Consider the following 20,104-nt stretch of genomic DNA (forward strand, 5'->3'; position numbering starts at 1 on the left):
AATTTATCCAGCGCTTTCTGAACCAGCTGTAGCTTAAGCGTGGGTTTTCACCCCAAAAGCCGTAGCTAGGGCAGGACCTCTCGCACGGAGGGACCGCTTCGCCTCTCTGCCGCTCGCTGGCAGCCGAGGTCTGCAGCGGCACCGGCACCGGACCCAGAGCACCGCAAGCGCCCTCGACTGCTGCCCTGCAACTCCCCAGCTCCCCCGGAGCCTCGTGGCTGAACCTGCTGCCTCCCCCAAGGCTCGCCTTTTCCAGAAGGCTGCTGAGAAAGTGACGGCTAGCCAGGGAAACATTCAGCGAAAGTAAGGGACTGCTTCACCRCAGTTGTGTGCTTATTCAGTTTTAACTGAAACAGCAAAGGTTACCCTGTCTTCTTTTTATTATTATTATGCTGATCTGTTGCACTTTCACATTCTTATCAAGGGAACCGAGTGCTGGCAGAGGCACTCCTAGCCATCTTAGACAAATTTGGTAAATAAATTGTTCTTGAGGGAGAGAATGGAGGGATATTTTATTTCTTTGAATCTATCAGCAGAGAGCAAAGACAAAGTTACTGAATAGTTACAGTTTCAGTAAACACCATTTATTCTGCTACGCTACAGAGATCCTTTTTAAAATTGCTTTCTTAAAATGGAGTCTTGCACAGGTATCCCATGACAAAAGACACATTAATTCTGGAATGATTTTCAAATATTTCATTATGTTTTTATTTTCTGCTCAAATGACAGCCTTAGCTTCTTCATTTAAGTTCATAGTTTCACCTAAGAGCAAGAAACTTCTCACCCCTCCACAATAGTGATATAGTTTTATAAATGCCACAGGGCAAAATTAACCAACTACTGTCTTTGTACTGTGGTTCTCTGTGTGCACAATCTGTCCCTGCAAAAACACTCCAGTGTGCCTGCTAGCTTGTGGTTTCAGCCTTCCACTGTCACTCTGTGTCCACCAAAAGCTGTCACAGGACTTATTAGTAACCAAATACCTCGATAAAATTCTTTTGGGGACTGAGTTCGGTAATACCACATATAGAGTATCACAAAAGAGAGGATGTACAAACAGTTGAATTTTATTCCTAATTAGAAGCACTGCAGTTAAGTCTCTCCAAGGAATAAACAAACCATGGGTTGGAGGTGAAGGATCTTTCACTTTATGTAAAGCCCACAGCCAGCAAGAAACCTCATGGAAGAAAAAACTGCCTAGCTCCTGAAGTTCTGCACATGTCTGCAGAGCGGATTTTTGGAATGCAACAGAGATTTAATTTGGTTAGTGACTGTTACTTCACTAAACAGACAAGGACTGTTGTGTTTTTCAAAACCAAAATATTTTAATTGCTTGAAAGAAGAATGCTATATGAAGTGCAATGTAATCAGAGTATCCATTAGCCCCCCAGTGGCATCACTAATTTGAAAAGACTTTACTGAAGATGGGATTGGTGACTATTGTAGCCCTGGCATTTTGCTTTAAACTGTGTCTTTTTTCCTGCTCCTATTTACAGAAAAAAATGTAATTGTACATACACATTGCACATACAAGGCAGTATAAATTACAAAGCAAATACAATCAACTTCTGCTACGGAGGTCATTTCCTCATCAAGGTGAACGACAACTGGTAGTCAATAATACAAAATTCGGCACTGACAGAAAAATATTCATTACCCGCCAAAACAGAGACTTCAACAYACATTACACAGTGCACCACCACAAAGTATTCTCAGGACGGTGTCATATATAGCATATGCGCTTTCAAAGGATCATGGCTGAAATGCAGCAGCCTCTTTGTTAAAACAATGTACTTTGCATTGTGAAGTCATTCAGATAGCCACTTCCCCCCCCGCCCCTTGTTCTCCCCTTGTATGCACTGACATCATAATGGAGCATTCATGTCCTATTCACAGTGGAATAACAGATGCAGCCTACAGGGGTGCCAGAACAATAACTGTTTGTATAGGTTATGAAGAAAGACTGCAGTGGTCTCCTTCTTGACCGAGAGAGCAGGCTTATAGCTTTAGTAACAAACCACACAAATCACATTTCTTTGGAGAGTAACCAGTTACAAAAACAAAAACAAAAAAGGTGCAAAAAGGTGAAGCAGTTTTTCACTGTCTTTAATTTTGCTCCTAAAAAAACAGTGCCTTAAATAAAGCAGACTGAGGTAAGGTGACAGTGAGACTTCAAATAATTTCACCAGTAGCTTCAACAAAATGGACAACGTATATTGTTCTCATTTTAAAACATATCTGCTTTTTCCACACCATGAAATAGAGTCTAGTTGCTACATACAGCTTAATTATATGCTGATAACTACATAATGAGTGACAAACAGAGGTCACCAAAACAGACTATTTGTTTTTATGTCTGTGTCAGAGTTTCAGGAATGAAATTCCAATCCTTATTGCCTTGAGAATGAAAATAAAACAGCTTCCAGTGTGATTTATTTTCAGACTTTTGGAAAAACACTAAGTATATATGAAGAGCAGAAAGATGCCAAAAGCAGTTGGACAAAGTTATCAGAAGGTCAACATTAATCAGAATACACTGTGTCCTGTCCTGCCTAGAATTTTCTCCAAATGTGGAAAACAGATTACTTTTTTAAAAAATTCCCAGTGCTGTTCCAAATCATTCTTTCCTGTATGCTGGTATTACCATGGAGATCCAGYATGCATGCACCCAAATGGTGGCATGATATAAATTGTAAAGCATCACATAAAAGATATATACGTTTATGCAAATAAAAAGGGTTAGATCATCTCATCTCCCAACAAGGTAATTCCATCTACATAGCAAGGCAGAGGAATGCTGCTGTGAAGCTCAGCGTATGTAGCCTGCTCATCAGCAGCTTGCACAAATGGTGCTCCAGATGTATATCTGCTCAAGACAGCCCAAGGCAACAATTTTGATCAATTCTAATGTGATAAAATGCTGCAGGGAAAGTGTGCAGAAACATGTTTACGTCAGCCTTTAATTAAACGGTTGTTCACTTCCAAAGAACCTTAGGAAACACTAATGAGACATAAGTTTTGTCAATTTCCTCATCAAAGCAAAGACCCTCTTCCTCAGACTGATGCAGTTTGTCATCCAAGCAGTTCCCTGGATAAATGTTGCATGGCACCACAAACAGCAAGCCACCTGTCAGAAGAATTTTACTGGAATCCAGYAGTGATCCAGGGCAAGATCAAACATCCACCTGGCCGTTTCTGGACCCCTGCTCTGCTTTCTTGTACAATGCCACAGTGTGGCAGCTTATGACACATGCTGAGTAGCAGAATAAGAAGAAATAAAGAATAAACAAATACTAAATCTGTTTTAATCCAATTTATTCTTTATCTCTTCTTATTAATATCTTTTCTACAGCTTAATTTCACCGGTCTTTCTTTACAAGGCACACTTCTGCAGACAACAATCTGTTAAGATTCATTTACAACTCATTAGTATAGCATCGCCTCCAGAGAAATCAAGATAAATCCATGTTCAACTTATTGTTTATACAACTGTAGTGAAAGTGGGAAAGCTATGGGGTCCATAGCATTACTGACAGGCTATAAGAGCCACCTCTTCATGCTACGGTTTTAAAGAAACCAATGATTTCCCAGAGGTAGTATATCTGGGTTAATTTGTGCTGCCAGAGWATACAACGTACATCACATTCAGCTGGGCCTCGCCCTGCCTTGCCTCACACATATGGTAGGTACCCTCGTGAAAAACACACATAAAATCTTACTAAGATTTTGAATTCATGTCAGGTAGCTGTAAGATGGTGACTCATGCCCACTGTGCCCAGCAGAACTAGTTTTGCTTTACACCAGTGCGYGTGAAGAACAATCAGAACAAATCTGCTCGGAGGAACCAACTTTCAGAGCTGCTGAGCCTGATCTCCTTCAACATTGGAGGCATTCAGCATCTCTCTCTTCTGTGTGCTTTAGCAAGGCACTTAACACAGAATACTGATACCTGTGAGTATCCTGAAAGCTGCGACTTTAAAGCACAGCTACCTTCCACATATACTAAAAAAAACATTGTTAGATCTGTCCCAAAGGCTTGGCATTGGGGCTGCATGAAAACCAAGAATGCAGGAAACCGAAACATTTTAATTCATTTATCCTCTTCATGCAAAAGAAATTGTAATATTTTTTGTGAATAAATGGGAGAAAAAGACAGATGTGCCTGAACAGCTTGATGTCTGAGATACTCAAAGGCTGGAACAGAGAAGCGCCTGCCTGCATTTCTGCTCAGCATCAGGCAGAGATCAGGCTTCGCATCTGGTTCTCCTGCATCCCAAGTCTGTACCCTAACCATCTGCTTATTAGCTAATCTGGGTTCTGTTCTCCCCTCACCATAAATTTTATCTTGGACCAGAGAGAAGCCCTCCTAATACTTTTTATTGAAAAGACTGGTTTATTTCCATGAAAAAATCCATTTTGATAATCAATGTTTTCCAGAGTGGAAAATCAATAAAACACTCCAGATCGGTTCTGTCTGGTGACTTTCTGAGACACGTGTAGCAGCTCTCTCAGTGTGAAGATTCATGTGTATTCTCTTTTGAGAGAAACCGTGACGTCTTAGATGAAGATATATACACATATTGCATAGCAGCTGTGAGTGCTCTGAATTTAAGGAGCAGCCTGAGTGAAAGTTTGGAGAGAGATGCTCTCTTCAAGTCTAAAAACCTGATCTCAATATTATTTTTGCTTCCGCATCAAGCATAGGAAAACATTTTACATATGCATATTTTATATGTCAATGGATAAGCATCTCCCACCTTCAAATCAACCTACTGAGTTCCAGTGCTATTTTCACAGGCATACCTCCAATATCGAGCAATCCAGTCTATCAGATCATGACCCCGGTTTTCCTACCAGCATCCTTCCCCAAGGCTAATCAAAAATTTTGTTGTGCTGTTTTGCCATTTCACAGCGGGTGAAACATTTCATTCTGTTATGTTTTGTGATCAGTGGCGAAAGGCCAAAGAAGAGAAACTAGAGAGCTTTCTTCAATGCTGTTTTCAGTACTGCAAGCTGGAGAGCAAAACACTACGACAATATTGCAATTCAGARAAACAATGGCAAAACAAAATGATTTTTTTACAGCAACAACTGAATTAATTTTTTGTTCATTCTCTCTTAAATTTTTCAAGTAAATTTCATTATTTTATTTCCAGTGCTCAAAAAGTATTGATATACCTAAGAGAGATATACGTTGAAAGAAATTTCAGCCTATTGAAACACTGCAAGAGCCAGAAATCCTTTAGAAGGAGAAAACATTTAATTTTTCTTGTCCTTACCCACAAGTAAACTTGCAGAGTACTGATTTCCATTGCCAGTCTGCTGCTCTTTCCAATCCACACATTTTAACGGATGTATTAACCTTGACAATTTTCCTTTCATAAATAGAGAGGGGTTCAGACAGAGACAGAAGTGCTGTGTCTACATACCTTTGTATCTTCCAGGATATCAGGAAAACTAAAAAGGTCTCTGTGCAAACAAATTGTAGGATACTTTTTATTGTTGTGTGTGATTAACTGCATCAAGATGGACAACTGAATTTTTTCATTATAGATCATCCTGATTTTTATGAACATAAAGTAAAACAACTCAATTTAGTTCCCAGAATTTTAAAAATATGTACGCTAGCATTTGAAAAGTGTAACTCCAGCGCACAGTTATTTAAGTTAGGGTATTTGGAAACCTGCATACACATTTCTTAAAATTAACATTTTATATATTTTTTTAATTTGTCAGGTTAAGCAAAAGGCAATTTATAAATCAGGAAAAGAGGAAAGATGTGGAGGTCAGATTAGAGTACTAATATTGAATACATACACATCAGAAGACTCCACGTCCCAAAGTAATTTCAAAAAACATTTAACAGTAGGATGGAACATACGGGCCTAATCCCATAATCGTTGTTTGACAGTGTCATATGAGATGTAGATAATTAACTGCCACACTGAGATTATTCCTGTTTAAATTTACATCTGTGCCCTCTAACACTTGGCTGAAACTGCGGCAAACTATCCTGCAAGAACAGTGGGCAGTAATTCTGCATCCTTTTCCTCCAGATGTCCTGTCCTGAAGACTGACAACTTGCTTCTTCATCTGAAGGTAGCAGTAAATCCAGCAGGGAAGCTTATAAGCATTACGAGTATGTTATGCAGAATGACTGTGTAAGGACAACCTCCCCGTCTCTGTTGAGGAGAAAAATACCATTTTTCCCAACACACCACCCYGCTGGCACAAAGCCGGCCAACCTTCCTCACCCTGCGTGCTGCACACCGAAAGCCCAGGAGACACATCGCACCCTGGGGAGCAGGGGAGCAGGGGCTGCAACCAGAGGGAGGTGGCAATGTCCCCGCCGGCACTGCAGCGAGTCAGCGGGGTGGCGGGGCACAGCTTCGCCCCCACAGCCCCTGCCGGATCGCCACTTCCCAAAACCTCGTACTCAGTTCACGCAGCCACCTCTGCAGCAGCACAGCGCACGGGATGCCCCGGGGAGCCGCTCGGGAGCAGCTCAGAGCTCAGCGGGTGGCTACCTGCCAGACACGAGTTAGAGGCTGCAAGGAGTGACGCCCGCTTCAGAAAAGTGAGAGGTAAAAAGTGTCAGACCAAAAATATCTACTGCTGCTATTGCAAATTTGCTGCAATAGATATCTATTGTCATTTCCAAACCCCTACGAGGCCCAAAGTACTCTGAACTGACATAAATAACCCTCAAGCAGTTACTTCAGGTTACTTTAGGTACTTGACTACTTTTCTGTTTTACTTTTTACACTTCAGAAACAGACTGGACCATTTCATCATCGATGAATCATTGTCAAGAGATTTAGTTCCAGCAGATATCCATGATAAAAGAGCATTATGGGAGACTATGAGAAAATCTAATTAAAAAGCCAAACACATTATACCAGCTTTAGAGTACATTTTAGTCATTTATTAAATTATCCTACAGAAAGTCCTCCAAACTCCAAGAAAAACTGCATAACAGCATCTTATTAATGCTGAGAATCCAAGGAACTTGGCCTAGCAAAAGAAATCAATATTGTAMCCTTAACTGCAAAAGACAGAAAAATATTCATGATTTCTAACATAATAAGAACAAAAGGCATTTGAGATAAAATAATTTAAGGGAAGCTGTTGATTTAGAAGCATTTAGGTTTTTATTGCTATTATAGTCTATATTTGTAATAGTCTAGGATGGTTTAATAGGTGTGATACATTAATTTAATTATAGATCCATCTGGGGAACAGTTTGGAACTGAGATAAAATCATTAACTCACACTCAGACATACTACTTTGAACAAGTTTGATGTGGCTTGCAGGAAAGCAGTAAAGAAAAGAGGAATGAAGAACCTTTTCAGATGTATCAGTGTATATAGCATAGAAACAGAATATCTATTAGTAAAGATGAAAAGGAGACGTGCCTAGAAAAGTTACAGTGTTTGGGCTAAGTTCATTTTTTCCATCTCATGAAAGTACCATGACTGGTGAAAAGACAATGCAGACATCTGTGATTCAGGGAGTACTCAATACCAGTTCTTTTGGTAACTAAAGATATCCTGAACCACATAGGACAAGTCATAGAGAAAAATGTTTTTCTTAGAATTTCTGAGAGCCTAAGGATATGATCACCTTCAAAAATACTAATAAAATCTGTTTTTCAACAACATTGGAATAAGACAATTACATATAATAGACCCTGGACCAAATCTTGCTTTCACATATGCATTGTATCACTAACTTCAGTTAAAGGACATTTAGGGTGACTGTCAAGGCAACAGGATGTTGCTGTAGTATAAAGGATCTTCACAGAACTAAGGCTGCTATGTACGTATGAAGAATATCATTTTGCACTTACACTCTCCGTTGATACATATGGGAAATGCATACATTAGCCCTGAGTGCATTCAACTCACTAATCACACATGGAAAACATTAAATAATAGGCCTCATCACGATATACTTTTCAAAATAAAAGACAAAGAACCTATAATAAAATTTTGTTACAATGACTTTATTAAGCAAATAACAGCCATTTCGAGGAATGCAAAAATCAAACCTTTTTGTATACTTTCTTCTGTATCTCTCACTGTCTTTCTTTCTGTCTGTATTTTTAAATGTTGTATTAATCTTCATTCACTCCGCAGTGTGCACGGGCTGAAGGAAAAGTCAGGTCCTTACTCTGGGGCCCAGAGTAGAAACACCATTAGCTGCTACTCTGAATATTTCAAGAAACTTACAAATAAGTTGTAAATTGATCCTAAAGCTATTCTGAACACAGAAGAATTCAGATCTCTGCTGAAATTCTAGGGTCACTGACATCCAAAGATTTTTTTGTAAACCACTGCTTTTCTTTAGCTACCTCGGTTTACACTTGCTGAGAAAATTGATACTATCTATCTCTGTTGTTTTATTTTTGTAGAGAGTTTAGACTTAACTTTATTCTCACCCAATAAGGAAGGATATAAACATCCTTGATGTACAAGCAGCTTTACTCATTTTAAGATAGCATTTTCGCTGTCCTGCTCATGGATATTTTTTCTTTCTCTGTCTTTTTAAATAAAGATGCTTTTGAAAGCTCCCTTACCTATTTTTCAAAACCTAGTGCTTTTAAAGTTCTAAGGGTAAGAAAGCACTTTTCATTATGAAAGTAATATTGAAAACTCACTTCAAGTGCCAGCACTCTCTCTTGTAAAATTGACACTATGGAAACCCAAAGTAAACCAATTCCCTACTGATTTTAAATTTATTTTAACTATCAAGGCAGAAATACTGATTTTTAAAAATTAGACAAAACGCTCATTCATTGATCACTACCAACTTCTGACCCCCGGCCTCGCAGACAAGTCCTTCTTGCTAATGCTAGCGTTACCATGATGCCACTTTGAGCAGCAGAACGGCCAACAGGCCAAGAAAGAAAAGTCACAAATGAGAATTTTCTCTGGAAATATACTTTAAAGTTATTCTTGGTGACAAATACCTCTTACTTTAAGAATGTTAAGACTGTTGATGCTAGGAAAATCAATCAGGAGCTGGCACTGGACTACTGTGCATATAATATACTTGTTAAAAACACAGAAAATTCAGATAGATCCAGAAGGTATGTATATGTATAGATATGTGTTTGTGTACGTGTACGTATACGTATACATTGACTAAAGAGTATTTTGAAATACTAAAAAAAATACAAAGGCAGATGTTACAGGTTACTAACAAGACATAAATCACTTTAAAACATGCTTTGACATACAAGGATTTTGAGAACTCAAACTGAGTTAAAAACATAGAAACACATTTAACAGATATTCATCAAGGTAAATCTTTGCAAGATGAATTCATCTGTTAGATGGAGACTATGAGTTTCTAAAGCATTAGCCTTCGGAAGGAGCACCCGGAGCTGGAAAAAATCCTGCACTCTGTCCAACCCAGGCCACTAAAAAGCCGAGGTGGTCTGTCACCGTTCTCAGCTCCYGGACCACATTAACTACTTCCTCTTTTAGCTCCCTCACTTCGGAAACGAGCACATCCATCTGTGAGAGTCCGCGAGAAGAAGGCCCCACCAGGACAGAGCCATCGGGAAGGACCCCGATGGGGAAGGAGTGTCCGGCGGGTGGGGAGAGAGCAAAAGGGGACAAGTGTCCGGAGGAGGGGTATCCAGCAAAGGGGGCCGGGGCCTGAGGAGTGGAGGGTCCAACAGCTGCCGGCCAGTCAACGGGTGAAGGGGGTCCCGCGGGTTCAGTTTTAATGACATGCTGGCATCTTGACTCTTGACTGTTGGCAGAGGTGGGTGAGGTGTGAGAGAGGGAACATGATGAAGCAACTGTAAAATTAAAATTCACTTCATTGTATATTGACAGTCAGCACTTCTAAACACCTGACTACTACAGAAATCCACATGAATCTCTCCGCCTTTATCACGACAGCCTGCATTGTTGATAACGCCTGTTTTATTTATTTACAATATACCCAGTGTTGTAACACTAAAACAGTAAAACAGGTCTCAAGGACAACGACTGAACTTGCCTGAGATTGTGTTAATGCACTCTGTTAAGCTAGCTTTTAGAAGGGAAGGCAAAGGTGCATACATTGTGCTCTATTCCTCAGATATTCCTTTTTGATTATGGGTTGAGGAAAATGTATCTGCTGTACTTACCAGATAGTAAACCAAGATGTTCACCAACCACTCCTTGCCTATTAAGTGTGGTGATTTTTTCTCCACAGCACTAACAGTTTTGTTTATTTTTTAGCAACTTCCTTTTCCAAATGTGAAAGTGCTTTCTGCTAGGTTTTTTTAAGTACATTAAACTTAATTCTGACCAGAATTTCAAAAATACTCAGCAAATTTAACTGTGCAGCAATTTCAATCTATTTCAGAAAGTATTAGCATTCCACTGCAGGAAAACAGTGTTTTGTTTGATACAGAAAACATACAGAATTCAGTAAGAGCAACCTGGAAAATGAAGGCTGACAGAGATTTACAGCATGCAACTTTTTACATCCATATATATTTCCAGTTGGTAAAAATGTAGCTGAGACGTGATGCAGACACTACCGAAATTAAAAAAACATTCAAGTGGAAAAACTGAGGTACAAGAGAGAATAAATAACTTGCACAAGATCTTACAGTAAGCACAGAAATTGAACTCCTAAATGCTATATTAGGGCTCTGTTTACTACGTAACGCACCATCCTGATGGAAAACTTTGCACTTTCTTAGGGATTTTTGGAGGATGGTTAGTTGCTTGGAAGATTTATGACAGGGAGAAGATGAAAGAGAAATTTTTGTAATTATAATCATATGTCTATTTGCTCTGCAGGAAGGAGAGCCCATTTTCTTTTTCAAAAAATGATGCAAATAGAGTTATATATTTTAACCAATTAAATGTAGCAGCAAGAATAGCACAAACTACAGACTCTTGCCACAATAATTAAAAGTATAAAAACTCAAAAAGAAAAATTGTAAAAGCATGTTAATATATTTTTTTAAATCTGTGTTACACATATTCCTGCACTTACATATAATTTTAAAATATTCCCGAATTTCCTCAAGCCAATGAAATAAACCATCAAGACAATATAATGGCTTCAAAAGCATTTATTTTCTTCCATAAATATTTATAACTTGACTTTGATAAATACAAAATAAAATTTACTTTTAATACTAATTCTGGTTAGAGTTTTTGTATTTTTGTATCAGAATATCACATGTTAATATCAGAAATACATAGTTCTAGCTCTAATTCAAAGYGTCTGACAGCTGACAAGAATGACAAATGTTTGGGACAATGACATGCAGGACAATCCTAGTGCACAGGAAAATGAAACTACAGGTCATAATCCTTCGTGGATTGGTTTTGACCAATAAAATGCCATGCAGAGCTTTTAATTTCAGATGTGCTTACTCACTTCTACTCAGAATTGCATCTTCAAACAGCCAGCTCTCCAGAAATAGACTACAAAACACAACACCTTCAAAGTCTTATCAAAACATATTCAGAAGTAGTATAGCAGGAAGAAGAATGATAACTGTAAAAGGACAAAGTCTGGAGTTTTACAACTGAAAGTAGTGTCTGGTATGAGGAAGATTTTATTGTAGTTAAGTTAGATTTCTTTTTCTTAGTTTCCCATCTGCCACGTCCTGGCCTAACCACAAATTCTCCCGTAGCCTCATTCCTGCCCCTCATGGTACCTGCTTCCACGGTTGAGAAGTTGCAGAAACCATGCAGATTACAACAGAATCACTCACACAGTGTTCTCTCTTGAAGCCTACCCACCTACTAAACTACGTAATATTTATTTTTCACAGCAACAAAAGGTTGATCTAACCTAAGCCACACCACTTTGATTTTTCATCTATTACATTTTTAATGCTAGTATATTTCCACAGCATCTATTAGACTTTGTCCCATTCCCTTTGCCTATCAAAGGGGTTAGATGCCACTTAGATACCTATGAAACACCCAACTTAACCGGTTTATTTAAACTTGGTTCAGCAGCCATTGCTTTGCCATCACTGTCTCTAGCTTCAAACTTTCTCTGTCATCCTATTCCTGTTACTTCACACATGCAGCTGAACAAAGACATGAATAGCCTTCATGATAAAAGAATCTTTAATATCTATGTAATTTCTATTTCTATGAAAATATGCTACACATAGGTATACAGATGAAGAAAATAGATGCAAATCAGATCACAAGTTAGAGACTTTGCTCTGCCAGGTTCAGAATGGGGACAAAGCAACTGAAATTCATAATGCTATATCTTAATACTACCTCTACTTCCGAATTTGCTTCTCTTAGAAAAGTTAAAATTGCTTTAGGGCAATTTTAGAACAATAGAGTGAAGGGGAAGCTACTTACCCATAACTGTGATACCTCTGCATATTCTCATTTGTGGATACAAATGTTTCATGACTGCGAGATGATTCACATTTCTGGTGCTGATGCCCTTTTGACGCTGTCTGCAAGAGCAGTGCATACTGGGATGTACTGCATACATACAAGTATCCCCTGGTGACACTGGGTGATCACAAATGTGATCACAAATGGTTTCTTCTTAGTTTCACTAAAGACTAACCTCATATTAAATGCAGATCTCCATGGGAGAGAGGGAAGTAGTGTCAAAGAGCTATCTGACCTAGAAACCCTTTTCGAGCTTTTTCTTCTATTATCTTCATGCTTGGGGCATAGGAAAGTAGAGTACAGGCTTTCACAAATGTCAATTCCTGATAAGACTTCTGCATCTGAAAGGAGTTTTACACAGATATATGCTATTATGAAGATGATATCAAGCATCAAACAAGGTAGCTGTGGAACAAATATGCCAGGAACTGCCCATGCCAGTTCCCCATGAGACCAGGTACCAAAAGCGACTGACCAGTCACTGCCTTACGCTGTTCCCTCCGCAGCTGGATAAACTCCAAACCAGACTGGAGCCAGGCATAAGTGCTTAGGTGAAAAAAGCTTGTGCTCCCCCCCAGTAAAATGGTTTTCAGATCAGCCAGTGGTATGTCTGTCCCTTCACAGGAATGGAAGAACATCTTAAGGACAGACAAAATGAAATAACACAGTGTCTCAAAGACAACCTCACTGCCAAGTGTTCAGGGATATGATAAAGGTTCACTACACCCAGCAGTGCTGGAAGATAGGATATTCTCTTGCTTGCATATGAATGCAGGAAAAAAAAAAAGCACATACGACCTAAAATACCCTGATTCAAGCCTACCTCTCATTCTCTCTCAAACAATCTTAGCAATAACATATTTCACTACCAATAAATGTGAAATAAAGAAGGCTGGTAAAATTGAGGAAATCCAATGTTCAGAGAGCACACTTCTTTGTAACCACAATGATCAAATAGCTAGAAAGGAATAGAGACAGCTGGGAACTGCAGAGCTCATCTGTGAAAGTCTGTCTCAGCAGGACTTGGGCTTGGGCAGCCCAAGAGGCACTGCATTTCTAGGAAGCCCTTACAGCTCACTCAGCTGCACAAAAGGACTTCATTTCACAAGTGGGGATATGTAGAGACCACTTCAGAGAGGAACACCCGGCTATTTATCCCACAACCACAGAAATACCTTATTTAAAAAGCAAAAAATTAGTTGAGGTACAATCCTGTTTGTTACAAAAAATGGTAATAAAGGTGTCATGGAAAACAGACCAGAGTCACAGCGGAGAACAGCTTGGGCAAAGAGGACAGTTTCTGGGGGCTGACAAACAGTCCTTCTGCTTTGCTGTTCTTAAATTTGGTTACATAAAGCCACAGGCTAGATTTTTAAAAACTCAACAGGGCATGCTGAAAACAGACAAAAATAAGAAAATGTTGGAGACCCCATGAGAGGAAAGTACAGAAAAAATAAAGAAGGAAAAAAAAAAACAAGGAAACATTGTGTGTGAGAAACAGCCTAATGAGAACACAAATCAGAGAATAGGCAGAAACAGATTTAAAGGAGACCAGGTATCATTAAAATGTGAAAATAAAATACAGCTAAATTAAATACTGAGCACATGCTACCATGCACACAGAGATGAAAGAGAAAACCTAGCAACAACAACAAAAAAAAGTAGCACAAGAAGCCTAAAACAACATAACAAAAGAGCGGCCCAAAGGGTCGGTCGGAACTGAAGGATGAGAGGAATGGTGGGCAGTGTAGGGAGAAAAGGAAGGCAAACATCAGAAGCAGTAAAGGAAAAAAATGCATGCCTTTTTCTCTGTTTCGCTTTTACATACTGTGCTGCATATTTCACAAATTGTTCAGAGAGCTCCAGAGCCTCAGACAGTGGGTCCCTTAACCACTACGGTGTTCAAATGCTTGTACGTTTAAGTGTGTTTTCACATCAGAAAGACGAGGGAAAAGACTATGCTATTATGAAGGTTTATAAAACATCAAGTTAACCTCAGGAAAAGTTATGACAATTAACTTTACTGTTTTGACAGTCATAATTTTCTTCTCTGGACAAACATGTTCTTTGCTTCTGATGTCCCAAAACACAACTGTGCATAATCACACACTTTAGCGTACAGATGTAGCCCCCCAGAGCTACATGAGGTCTATTTAGAGAAGGGCCTGTTGGACCTTTTCAGAGTCACATAGCATGGGCTAAATCCACACACAGAAGTCTGTATCATGTTTTGAGAAACAAAAGCTGAGTAAACTAGTGCTGTCTTAACCACGGTATGCAGGTATTTTGCTTTTTACTGAAATGATTTGACTCATAATTCTTCTGGGATGATCACAGCATACACAATATAAAACACCTCACTTCCAGCACATCTCTTCAAACAACAGGGCAGGGACCAGATGAAAAAATTATGATGTGATTGTTCATACTTTATAACTTTGATTGTTGTTTTTAACTGCATTTATAAAACTAGCATATATATATATATTATGTAGAATAATTATGATTCTTTCAAAAAAGCATTATTTTATTGAAGTAATGGAAAAGTGGATGCACAGCTTTGCTGTATGTTTGAATATACTTTGAGGCAAAATGGTCCGATATCACTCACCTTGATCTCTTTCATGCCATGTTCGACTCCCAGCAGCTGGTGAATTTGGAGAAGGATAAAAGTCTCCTGTCGGGCTTGGTTCCATATTCTCATCTATGGAGATAGTTTTGGGTCTTTTGCTGTTGAAGTAATGTAAGATTTGGCCATTAGTACAATATGCAGCTAGTAGTGGCACAGAAACTACTTGGCTTTCAAAAATATTTCATCAGAAAGTGAACCATGCATAAAAAGGACCAAAAAAAAGCAGATTTTAAATCTTACATTAGCATACATAGAATATATTATGTAATAATGTGTAATGGAGGTATGTGCTTATGTTTTCCACATTATTATTTCAGAGATAGCATGAATGGCCACCCTACAAAAGCCCTAAGTGTTCTAAGTCTATCAGCATCCACCTGAACAACCAAGAATCCAGTTCCTGTAACCTGCTATAAAAAGGCTGTATCATGAGAATGTTAAATACTATTAAGCATCCATGAAAGCAAAGTAAAGCACTGGAAAAGTGCTACTAATAAAGTCCATGTAGAACAGGAATTTTTCTGAATGTGTTAATAGTGGGAAAATATAGTTTACTGTATTTCACAGTCAAAGGTCAAAATCCTGAGCTTTTCAAAGAGATCTACCTTGAAACAAAGACTTTTCATTTTAAATTAGTTTAATTGAAAACAAAAGGCCCACATTTCAAGTCACACTATATAAAATGAGGCAGCACTTCAGTACAGTGAAGGAAAGTCAAGTTTCTTCATAACAATATATACTGAAGCTGTTAAGCAGACTGCCAAAGGAAACTGTGATGAAGGCTCTCATGGAATTATTATTATTATTATTTTTACACAATAATGTGAGAATGAATCTATCCTTTTTAAATTTATTAGGTGAGCTGTAAAGCTGAAAATTCAATGGAAGTAAACGCAGGAATATGAGCTAAATAACTCACAAACACTAAATCCTGGTGGAATAATATTCCGGGCCTCTCAAAAATCAAATTTATTTTAAATCCTGTCCCACTATCCAGACACTTCCTGACTCACTAGAGTGCAGAGTCCTGGGGATGAGAGATCCTATAGTATTTGTGATTTCATGATGCAGAGGATAGCTTCAGAAATCAATAGGATCCTTGGGGAAACAACACGCTGCCCTCGAASCAGGAGGGCAGAGCAGATTCACCACCTCTGCGGTGCTGCCTGCACCTCCTCACAGAGGGATGGGATATTTTCCCAGAGCCAAAGAAGGCAGCATGCTAAAGCAAGTAAGAAGTTGGCCCTTCAGGGCAAACTCCTGCTACCAGGCACACAGAGATCCTGGCAAAAAATAAGAGAGCCTGTGACTCCCCATGCTCCTCCTCCACAGTGCTGGGAAAAGCTCCTTGCAAGGGCGAAGTAGGAAACTCATGTCATGTAGCAGGGGTGATGCTACAGACATAGATCCCCCATGGTTGGTGCGGGCTGTCTTACACACCTACCCTAATGCCCTTTCCACAAGAAACAGTATCTGTCCTATCATAACTTTCAAGAAGGAAATCCAAGAAGGAGCCATCAAAGACGGCTTCTGTGCCTGGATTTACCCTGTAGCATTAAGCACTGCTAGCAGGCTCCAAGGTGATAGTCCTTTCTGCAACTGAGCAGCAGGTTCAGGAGGTATAACTGTTTTCTTGGCAGATCGTTAGTCAGCGCTTCAAAACCTAACAGAAGTTATTATCTGTGATGTCAATAGTAATGATACACTATAATGACACCATTTCAAATTACAATATTATTTAACATGTGTGTGYGTGTGTGTGTGTGTGTGTGTATTTATCTCTGTATATATAAACAGCCTACTTAAAAAATCAGAGGAAATTCATAAAGGAGTAGGCTGTTGACTGTATTTGTGAATTGCTTTTCCCACCCTATTAAAGCTGACTTTGCATTAGCATTTATTTCATGTTTTTACCTGCTTGGTGGAGAGGATAGGGACCTCTGTAGATTTACTCCCGAGTTCATATCATGGTAATATGGCTGGCTCGGAAGCTCTCCAATTGGGAAGTTCACTCCAGTTCCCTGGGTTATAGGCGCTGAAAAACACATCATTATAAAGAGTCAAAGATAATCTTTAATCTTTTTACAATCTTTTTAACACTGGGAAAAACATCATGATGTTCCTACACGAACCTAATTTTCTGCCTCTTGCAGAAACCAAGTACAGACAAGTTCTACCAATGTTTATATATCTTAAAAGTGAATTACCTCCTCCAGTCCCTAGAAATCCCTTAACAGTTATGCAGACAACGTATTTGTTGCACATAATTGTTTTATAACAGGCAAGCTGGGATCATCAGTGTGAAGAAGTAACACATGCCATGACACCAAGTTGAGCCTTCTGCAGAATGGCTTTTACAGTGAATGAGGCAAAGTTTATAAGCAGAGCTAATATCCTTTATTAAAACAACTGAAAGAACTGGAAACTTGGGATGCACAAACTCTTCCTCCCTTAGTGTTAAGTGTTTTGTATTAAAAGTAGCCTTCTGTCCTGACGGCATATTGTGCCGCCTCCTTTTCTTTCACCCAGTGCCACAAGTACCACCTACACACAAACACACATACACCCAGTGTTACCTTCACCTCCTTACATGGTCTGCGTGCCTAACGGAGTCTGTGTGCTGTGTATTTTAGCATTTCAAGAATAAATTATATGTTATACGTTGTGGTATATTTACCTTTGTTCACTGTCTGTGCATTAGGCATTTTAACTACCTTTGGCACTTAAAAGAATAATTGCATGTTGTGTAATGCATCTGAAGGTTTGTATTTTTCCTGACAGTTAAAGTACAACTCTGTTGCGGCTTGAGGTTAAACAAATGCATGGCAAGAAATCCCACAGAAACCACATGCTTTTAAGTTTATTATTAGAAGTATATTGTGTATAACAGTCAGCAGCAGAAGGTATGATTTCATAAGGTATCTACAACATTGATTCTTTTTTAACTTTAATGGCAAAATACTTTAAAACATATTTAACCACTGGTCAACTACAAGCAAAGCCTGTACTTCATATACACAAAACCTCAGCTACTTAAAATGGCAAAAACATGTCTTCAGCAAGCACAAAAATAATAGATGTCTTAACACTGCAGGACCACAACACTCAGTACTTTGCTGAAGCATTTGATATAATTTTAATTTCTGACCATGGCAAACAAAAAACAACAATCACATCCTAAGCCTCACTAAGTCAATCAAATTCCTTAAGAATCCTGTCCTGGCATGAATTAGCTCCTGTGCAAAATCTAGGACAGATAGTTTTGGAGACTTCTGCCTCACTGTTTTTGTCCTCACCTCATCATAAAAGAGATTTTCCTGAATCATTCAACTGTCATCATGTTAGCATTATATTGTGTCATCACTGCAGACACTACCGAACACAACTTTCAATGTTTTTGTTCACGTCTTAATGGAGTCTTAAGAGAAACACATTAATTGTATTGATACTAAAGGGATGAAAGAAGTGCTCAGAAAGCAATGTCAAATGAAAATATGCACTGTTTTTATGCCATGGCATTATAGCAAATTCTTAGATGTCAACAAAACAGATCTTTATATTCATTTTGGTTCTTTTTGTCTGCAATAAAAACTTCATCTGTCCCTTCATATTTATAATTGATGTTACTTTCGTGTTCTTAGTATGCTTGTGTGCATAACATTTCTGATGCCAAAAAGAAGCTCATGTAAGTAGAAATTCAATTATAACTAATGCTATGAGTAAAAGAAATAGACTAGCCTATAATACATTAATTTAATCATCCTTTCTATCCTTGCTATGTTTTTCTTTTAGGAGCTACCAATTAGAAAATAAACTAAAAGAATAATCAGATGGTTTAGCAGAATCCAAGGATGTGTAGAGTAACTTTAAAAAGCTGAAAGTCTAACAAAAAAAAGATTTTGTATGTATGGTAATGCTATTGACAGTCCACTACACCATGCACAGGGACACATAAATTGATTCAAATCTTAAATAGTGAAGAGACAAAAGAGGACTATTGTGTGTTTTATTACAAATGTATTCAAAATAAACTGTAATACCATGCGCAAAGTTATCAAAATCCTTTGCAGTGACAGACTTTTCCTACACATCTTACATCTCCAAAAAAAACACCAATCAGGTAAAGAAAAAACCTTCACTTGATTTTAGTAAGTTTCAGAAATGATTAAATGTAATTGTTAACTTACTTCTGGACACTCTCACAAGTTCTGACACGTTGAACACTCCGGATTTTACAAAACTATCTTCAAGGTACACTGAAAAAGATCACAATACTGTAATCAGTATAATGAGAAGTTTAATAAATAACTATAGATAAATAAATACACCAGCTAACAGCAGTATCAACAAAATCCCCAAACTAGACTAAAATACACTGAAATTCCACAGAATGGAATAAGAGTTGAAATTCAAACAGAGGTGCAAGAAATTTGAGGAGCTGTAGGAACACGATTCTTTAATATGCCCATGAAAATTAACAAGCAATCCACTGAGCTCCGAGTGAACCATCCAGAAACAGTCAAAAAATGAGTTCCTGTTATCCAATCTTTTCAATTTTTAAGTCAATATTAAACTAAGAGCACTGTCAGGTGGACTAAGCAACTTCACTACCAGACAGTGATTAACACATTYCTGCAAAACAGGTTTTGACTCTTGCCCTGTTGTGTAGTCATTTTACATTACACCTAAGTTACTAGATTTTCAACACTGAGGCAGATGAGTGTTGACTGTTATTTCCAATAAAAGCAGGAACTGGGCAAAATAGTTTAGCTGTTCAGTGGGGTTTTTACATACATGATAAATTAAATGCTTAGCAATCTATGTTTAAGAAACCATATATGGCTTTTTTGGCTTCTGTTTACTTATTCTGAGATAAGCAGACACGATTTACTTTTCTTGCCATTGAAACTGAGGCAAACTTTGAAGTACTGCAGTGAAACAGCAGCTAATAATCAATACAGTTATCCCAGTAGTGTAACTACATGCTGTATAAACAGGGATCTGAGAAACCGAGACTTCTTTGGAAATCCCATATCAGTAATCACTACATAAACTGACTTCACTGAATTTGAGATTATG

At 38.4% G+C, this 20,104-nt stretch overlaps 1 protein-coding gene across 4 annotated transcripts in view; it reads right to left on the bottom strand.

Moving 5' to 3' along the window:
- Positions 1–20,104, bottom strand: part of NFIB (nuclear factor I B) — a 169,547-nt gene that overhangs the window by 40,157 nt on the left and 109,286 nt on the right. For all 4 annotated transcript variants that reach the window (XM_026073519.1, XM_026073521.1, XM_026073520.1 and 1 more), the window contains exons 4-6: positions 19,213–19,281; positions 16,940–17,060; positions 15,005–15,123 (exon numbers count right to left, since the gene is read on the bottom strand). In XM_026073519.1, coding sequence (XP_025929304.1) covers positions 15,005–15,123; positions 16,940–17,060; positions 19,213–19,281 — 309 coding nt within the window. The remainder of the gene's footprint in view (positions 1–15,004; positions 15,124–16,939; positions 17,061–19,212; positions 19,282–20,104) is intronic.

Source organism: Apteryx rowi, unplaced genomic scaffold (genome assembly GCF_003343035.1).
Source record: "Apteryx rowi isolate R43461 unplaced genomic scaffold, aptRow1 scaffold_37, whole genome shotgun sequence".
Lineage (NCBI taxonomy): Eukaryota > Metazoa > Chordata > Aves > Apterygiformes > Apterygidae > Apteryx > Apteryx rowi.